Below are 8,256 nucleotides of genomic sequence, written 5' to 3' on the forward strand. Positions count from 1 at the left end.
CCCATTTTGGAAACTTCTGCATAAAACCTCCCACAGCAAAGACAGCCGTTAAACACTCAGTTTAATGACTGTTAACACTAGATGATCACTGAGACTAAGTTAAATCATTCTAATTCAATCTCAATTAAATAGTCGATTTACTGGCTAATATGCAAAGAATAATTATCACATGGATGATAATTGTGGTGTAAGATATGAGAATATACTGACACAAGCAATTATCATTGGTTTAAACAGTGCATTTTTAATGCTGTTTACAAAGATATAATAAACAACATATGAGCACAGTGACATTCATTTCCATAAAATAATTTATTATAAAGCAGGAATCTGTCCTTTAAATAAAATTCACATTTGATCATATGTGTTTGAACAGTTTCTGACAGTAGTGTGAGTAACAAATGTTTCTCTGATTCCTCTTTGCATTTATGTGATTGGCAAGGATCTTCATCAACCTCAATGGAAAGCGATCACACCAATTTATCCAGACATCCTCCTTAAAAAACACGAGTGCACTTACTGGCCTGTTTGTGCACAATGGATTGTCTGGAGACTGGGACTTTAAGGTGAAGTGTGACATTCTCTCCATTCATTAAAATGAATAGCTGCAAACCTCACACAGTGAAAAAGCAGCATACACAGTTTACTTATACATATATACTCATGAATAGAAAATTGGTCATGACTTGCCAAGTTCTGACAATATAGTGACAAGTGACACCAAGGTGTATAGATGCACAGCGTTGTGCTAAATACAAATTGCTTGAACATAAAACAAGTAAATATTTCATTCAGGTGCAGAACACAGGATCCACTTATTGTGTGTGAGATCCATTTTTTATTTATAAAATGAACAACAAACAAGTACCTACCACTTAGTCTAAGTATGTGGTTCTGTCTACAGCAGTGGATTGCGTGAGGGCTCCCACAGTTTGCTTGCTAACTGTCTGCAGTGCTGGAGGATGATCTCTGTGGGGATGACCCCCAGGTGCACTGTCATGAGCTCGTAGCACTTTACCGCCTCACCTTGGTGGTTCTTACTGTAGTATCGAAGCAGCTTCCTGCAACACACATGGCTTTATTTAAACCACAGATAAGCCTTTCGAACTGATCCCACTTATTTTAGGATTAAGCTGTTTACTTGTAGTAGTCCCAGGCGAGCATCCCAATGGGGGCGGAGTCATCAGGTAAAATGGGGATGTCTCCTGCTTCTAACTTGTAACCCTGATGGATCAGAAACATTTTTATTTATTTATTTTTTTACTTTTCTGTGATACAGTGGTTTCCTTTTAAATTGATTTAGAGTAAAATACAGCACACTGCAAATTTACCGTTTCATTTTCAAACCACAAGAAGTAGCAGAAAAAGAAATCCCCATCCCGCAATGTGACTGTGGAGTAACCTTTCTGAAGATAGTGCCGCGTTGTCCTGACCAGGCCCCACACCTTAATATGAAAAAAAAGAGAACAGTGCAGTAGCTATTCAGTCAAAAACCAGGATTTTTTTTGTTGAATCTCAACATAAGTTCAGTTCTGTTGCTGAATGGTTTAATATGTGTTTTTTTTTTTATTCTATAATGTCTCCATGTCTCTGTAAAGCACTTTGCATATTTGTCATTAAATTGTGTTATACAAATAAACTTGCCTTATCTAAAAACATTTTTATAGATATTTCGCACAGATATATGTTATGACTATAAGCAATGACCTCCTGTACTCACTGAACATTGTTTTTTTGACAACTTGTTTCCATTTGTGATACTAAGCTAACCAGCTCCTGGCTCAGTTCATACATCTGCAGTAAAACAGTAATTACATTATTTTAATTGTTTGACTGTTCATAAGAAAAGGAAATTGTCAAACTATTATTTAAAAAAAATGTATAAAATATTAATATTTTTGGGATATTTTACAGTGATTGATACAATATTTCAGCAAAACTGCCGATCTGATCTTAATAATAATCCTACAGCTATAAACTGATAAAAAAACTGAACTCTATTTGGCTATTAAAGAGCATTTTAACAGGATTGGATAAAAAAAAAAGAAAAAAAACAGCAACGCTTGAGAAGAACTGCCACTAACATAAGCCCAAGTGCTCTTTAGGCACTGATGATTAATTCAGTATCTTTAAATTATTACACAATTTGCAATTGACAGCATCCATAAAGTTAAACAAAAAAGAATCGGTCTTACCTTGTTTTTGATGTAGTGAGCCACTGGTCCCTTCCCCAGCTCTGATGTGGTGCGTTCTGTTATGCTGAGCGATGGAGCAATCATTTGGCCCCTCGATCGGTCCACACAAATAAAATGAATGAGGCCTGGGAAATCCTCCAGGTACGTAAAATGGATGAAGTTAAGATTCATACACCCAAGGTAGCTGTTACAATTCATAAAAATCTGTTTGAGCGTACCTTCAGTACTACCAATTTTTTTTTTTTTTTTTAAGATGTGTTCTGAAATCAGACACAACATAACATCACTGGGTAATTTTTGCTGAAAGGATATGACACCATGGTGATGTTCCTCTTGCTTTTCACCAGCAGGAAATCCTTCCAGTCCATCAGTTTCTCTCTGGGAAGCAAGGTGAGTGAGAGTAAAAGTGTGGAACAGTAAAACAAAGATAAGAAAGAAAAGACTGAGACTAGTTTAAAAAAAAAAAAAGATGTTAAATAAATAATCAGATTTTCGGTTGACTGATACACACTGGACCATAGCCTGGGCTCGCTCCTGCAGAGCAGGGGAGAGACGCTGAGAAATGTCGACTGGTGCAGAGTCGGTAAGAAAACACTGTCTGTATATACCACACAGCTGGGTCTTCATATTCTTACACCATGGGATGAGACTAAAACAAAACACAGACAGAATCACTGAAAGGAGCTTCAAACAGTTTCTGCTGTGACACAAAGTGTCCAGGAGGGGGCAGCAGCAGACTTACTCCTTGTTGAACCCAGATCCTCCTCTGGTGAAGGCTCGATTCTTGAACTCTGTCCAGACATTTCTTAACTGTGCATGCTAGATAGGGAACGTGAAAATGTATCACTACAATTATTTTCACATGACTAAACTCAGTTGTTTCTATTGCACACACAACCTTGGTTATTTTATCGACATTTATACAGCAGTGAAAAAAAACAATTATTCTGAATTTACTGTAATATTTACAGTAATAAAATTTTAGACTTGAGTAGTGATGACAAGAAAGAAATTAAGACAGTGTTTTTGAGAAAAATCTATCTTAATTATTGATTTAATTCTACATAAAATTGTGCAGGTAGCTATTGATGGACATGATCAGGTTAAATGGAAACGGACAGTTTTTAATCTTAGTAACCAACATATTATAAAACCACATACCTGTAACTCACTGGACTCCAAGGCTTTAATGAATTTGTCCAGTTTACTGCGGATATCATGTACATTGGGCTGACTCCTCACCACAGCAGAACCCCCTTGGCCTTCTCTTAAGCGATTTTCCAGCTTAGCAAAGGCCTCCAGAAACTTATACACTGACATGGCAACTCCGCCTGTGGGAATCTGATCGATAAAATGGGATCAAATTTATGTTTAGAGACAGTCTAAGAGGCAAACAAGAATGTTTAAATAAGTGGATTTGTGGTGCATACATTCCCCCTGCTGGCCAAAGTGTATATATTTTGTGATGGTACTCACAAACCTTGGTTAGTAGCACTAGTGTGATTCCAGGCCACAGCGGGAGACAATACATAGAGTGGGGCATCATGGGACACAGCCCATCTTTAAGTGAGACCTCAAGGAAGACTCTGCGCGGGGTTGATGGGTCTGGTGGACAAACTTCGAGAGTTTGCAAGCTGTCTTCTGCCATCTGAAAACATTATTATATGAGTGATATTATTTTGTCGACACAATCTGTCCATTTTACATTGGAATTTTTTATTTCTAACCTGGATGTCTGGGTCCACAAACTCAAACACGGGAGTGTTTCCTCTGCAAGGTCTCTCTGCAAACATAGAAAGCAGCAAGAAAAAACTGTCAGGCCGTGTGATGGTCATAATTATGGAGCGTAAAGTGCATAAGAAACAGACAGAGATAACAGACGAGACACATACACCTATTCTCCACCGACCCACCTGAGCTGCTCGAGCCTCTGCTGGAAGGAGAAGGTTCTGGGGTATAAAAACTCTCAGGACCAGAACCAGATGTGCTCTCAACATCCTTTACAAACAAAAACGTGGGGGAAAAAAACACAAATAAGCAAAAGAAACAGTGCATAGCACATTTTGGTTTGTTGTTGGTGTGACTTCCAGCTATTTGTACCTCAGGGCTCTGATCATCATGATCTATGTTACTCGGGTACATATTCTGTGCCATGATGATGAGTGCCAGAAGGTCTGAGGTGGTGAGTGTACTGGCATTGCGGCTTCAGTAAACAAGGACAAAAAACAAGGCGTACTTTAGATAAACCTCCCATTTCAAAGTGACAGGTTTATGGAAACATACATACCTGGAGTAGAAAGCCAACAGTTTGGTGTGAACCAGGATGAATGCATGCAGAACCTCTTCTCTTGCTCTCTCTCCACTGCTGTTGAGCTGCTGAACTAAACGGCGCTCCAGGAACTCAATGCACTGTTCACACAGTGTGGGATGGATTAACCTCTCCACTGCCTGAAAGGGGGAAGATGGCATGGCAGCATGAGTTTGAATATAATATTAAATTATTTTCATACTTAAAAATCATGCTTTGTATAAGAAACACAAATCTCCCAACACTTGAGTCATAAGAGCAGCTGGTTGTAGAGCAGTTACAGATTGAGAGACCATTCCTCCCAATCATACCTTTCCAAATCCCAGTGTCATAGCCCACAGAGGAGCAACTCCAGAATAGAAGCGGGACCAGCCCTCCTCGAGGTCACTGGTTCCAGAGCCCAACCAGTGTGTCAAGTCAAGTCCAACTATATCTAGCCAGAACTGCTCAACCTCTCTCACCAACTCTGGCTCCTTCCCTGCCGGAGACATGACCTTCCACATTTCATGTGTCATGTCCCTGGAACAAGCTTCTGCAGCTGATGATTGAATTGCCAGGGTCCGCACCTTTGGCAACATCGCTGCTGCATTCATGACTGCGCAACTGATTTTATTATAGCAGTCCTCTCCGAAGTAGAAACTTAATTTGTCAAGGCAGATGGCTGCCCTCCCTGAGCCGGGTTCTGCTGGAGGTTTTGCCTTCCTGTTAAATGGGAGTTTTCCTTTCCACCGTCGCCTCATGCATGCTCAAGATGGGGCATTTGATCAAAATCAAGATTCGATGCAATCTGATGGTTTCTCTTGGCGAGGCTAAAAGGGGTGCATTAAACAGATTATTCTGTCCAAAACACTGACCATAAACTGTTGCAAGGCCAGTCATGTGCTCGCTTAAGTTACCATAGTCATGCAGTCAAGCTAGAGAAGAAACATATCATGACAATGAAAACTTTGACTTTGGGCAGAACGTATCCCTTTGAGCTGCAAAATCTCACTTCTTATTTGCTCCATCAGAGGCCACATTTCTAATACGGCTGGTGCAAATGTCCTCATAAAGACTCATGGTGATGTTTCGAAGTTTGTAAATTAATCATTTTCAATATTCCTGCACAAATATTCGTGAAGTGAAAACTGGATGTTTTACTTACCTTATTTAAAACAACTTCCAGTAAATGGAAAAGTGTGCAAAAATTAGATATAATATGTCAGAACTACAAAAACAGCTACAAAGCCCCAACACGCCTGAAAAATAAAGAGGCATAATCTGCTTTACAAGCCTGCTTTTGTAAAGTACAGCACCTCCACTAAAAAGCTCTGGTCATTCTCTCGGAGGTGGCTGTAGGTTTCCAGGAGGCTCTGGAGATGTTTCCACAGCTTTGCCCTCTGTTCTGTGTCCTGAGGACGCAATCTGCAGATGAACGACAAAGATCATGTATCGATCATGTGCTCTGTTAAACAACACCCTGCATAATGACAGAGCACACATAATGTCTCACTCTCTTCTCAGGAGGTTCCCACTGAGGGTCACCATGCCAAACATGACCTCAATCATCTTTTTCATCACGTATATTTTCCTCCTCAGATCGTCCTCCTTCTCCTCACCGTCTCCATTCACAGCAATGTAGAGACACTCATCAAACTGGGGACACACAATAATACAAACAATGCTTTTTTTTTTTTTTTTTTTTGCCTGGTGCCCAGGTAGACATAAATAAAATGGGGGGAAAAAAGTGAGGATGGCTCTCTTTGACTCCATTCTGATCAAAGTTGGAGGGAAACATGCTGAGTGAAATCATGTGCTGCAGGAGGACAGAGCATGGTTTGATGCTATAACAAGACTCACATGACAAACATGACACTCTGCTAAAAGAAAGATCTGCATTCAGATCACTTTGCTGAAGCTAAAGATTGGACTTTCTACAATTATTCCACAAGTAGGTCAAGAGAGATAACAATCACAGCCTTCTTGTTTACATAAAGGGAGGGGTAAAGACTGCTTTTCTATGAAAGGCACGTGCTACCTGGTGTAGTACGTAGATGTGGTTGTTCTCTGTGGTGAAGGACGTGTAGCCGTCACCCTGCCGATCCATCATGGTGCTGCAGGAGATAATGATGGGAGCAAACAGAGTGCTGATGATGTCCTCAAAGGCTGGAAGCTGGAACAAAAAAAGGAGATGAGATATGAAGAGTTATTTCAAAAGCTTCAGTACAGGAAGCAAGTTGAAAAGCACCAATAATGTCCATCCTCCTCACCCCCTCGCCCTCTTCTTGAGATGATCCATACTGCTCCTGGACATTCTGCTGAAACTGTAAGTCAGTCCAGTGGAAGAGGACCTCAGCACTCTCACTGGCTATCAGCAAGCACTTCATCTGGACAACAGATGCGCTCCTGTCCTGCTTTACTCTGCTGCCCTGTTCACCCCAACAGCTCCACACACTTCAAGCTGGGAAAAAAAGAAGAACAATCATTCAAAACTAGTGAGGTAAAAGGCATAAATACAGAGCGGGGAGGAATTTTTCTAACATAAGAGTTTTGCTTCATTACTATTCACAGCTGAGTCATGTTGAAAGAAGAACCTTGAAGCAGTAAAATAGAAGTCAGTAGAAACTTCACTTTAATATGAGCATCATGGCAAAACTGCAGCCTGAACAAAAGATCATTGTAACACCGGGTACCACTGTCAACTGATTCAGCTACTTGAGAAGCTAAAATCAAGGGAAAGTTTACTTCATTCTGTTACCTTTTGACCTGAAGGAGAAAAAAAAAAAACACTAATATCTTACATATCAACCAGGTTGACAACCTCAAGCTGGTTACATACCTGTCAAAATGCTTCTGATATTCCCTTTAAAAACTCAAGATGCTCATCCTCAACAACTAAATATTATCTTATATTTACTTATATTTATTAAATGTAAGTACATATAATATAATAAATATGTATCAGTCCATTTATTTATCTTTTTAATGACAAGGAAAACAGGACAAACAGAAGACACAAAAGCCCCACTGCTTATATGAATTAATAAAATAAATGAATCCTCTGTTGATTTTACACATTCCTATAGGAACCATAACAAAAATCATCTCCTTCTCCCTCCTTCATTCTGCTCACTCCTTTCATCCAGTACTATCTTTTCTGTACTGACCAAAAATAAATGCATTTGATCATACAACTCAGCTGTGACCCAATAAACCCACAACTGTTCCTGTTTGATGTAAACAGTTAGGGATGTAACATCTATGTGTGTTTACATGACATGAGGCCAGAACTAAACAGCTGACTGATATCTAACGTCCACATTTGTCCCAATCCATGATTGCATCCCGAGTTTTACCTCGTGTGTGCAGCCTTCATATACTAAACTTACAACTTCCTCCATTCACGTATCTCTCTGTGTTTCGAGCTCACACACTCATTTCCAGTTCATGTCACACCGACTCACTCACAGTTCTCGGCGCCGGATGATCCCAACATCCCGATCCGGAGTCTTTTCGTTGTCTAAAACGGAAGATCTGCTCAGTTTGACCTGCAGCTGTTGGAAGTTTTCATCGCTGACTGCAGCTTCTACAGTGCTCGTTTCCTTCCGCACTTCAACACCGCCACACACACACACACACACACACACACACACCGTCGAGTCACGTGACTCCAGCTGCAGGAAGTTTGTGCTGCTCTGAAAACAGACAGAGACCAGTGTAATGTGGAGTCTGCTCTCAGATAAGTGCTGAGTGTTTACAGATGATTGCTCCTGC

The 8,256-nt window shown here is 40.2% G+C and overlaps 1 protein-coding gene across 1 annotated transcript; it reads right to left on the reverse strand.

Moving 5' to 3' along the window:
* Positions 1-898: 898 nt before the first annotated feature.
* Positions 899-6,869, reverse strand: hps1 (HPS1 biogenesis of lysosomal organelles complex 3 subunit 1; the record flags this gene model as incomplete). Its single annotated transcript, XM_079248787.1, has 17 exons — positions 899-1,061; positions 1,142-1,224; positions 1,332-1,445; positions 2,196-2,379; positions 2,478-2,573; positions 2,707-2,844; positions 2,938-3,014; positions 3,357-3,536; positions 3,676-3,843; positions 3,923-3,978; positions 4,109-4,193; positions 4,296-4,398; positions 4,483-4,643; positions 5,799-5,907; positions 5,996-6,138; positions 6,521-6,655; positions 6,753-6,869. 17 exons carry the CDS (start codon positions 6,867-6,869, stop codon positions 899-901), a joined length of 2,112 nt encoding a protein of 703 aa, XP_079104913.1.
* Between the last annotated feature and the right edge of the window lie 1,387 nt (positions 6,870-8,256).

The sequence above is a fragment of the Telmatherina bonti genome, assembly GCF_933228915.1.
Source record: "Telmatherina bonti genome assembly, chromosome: 11".
NCBI classification, from domain to species: Eukaryota; Metazoa; Chordata; class Actinopteri; order Atheriniformes; family Telmatherinidae; genus Telmatherina; species Telmatherina bonti.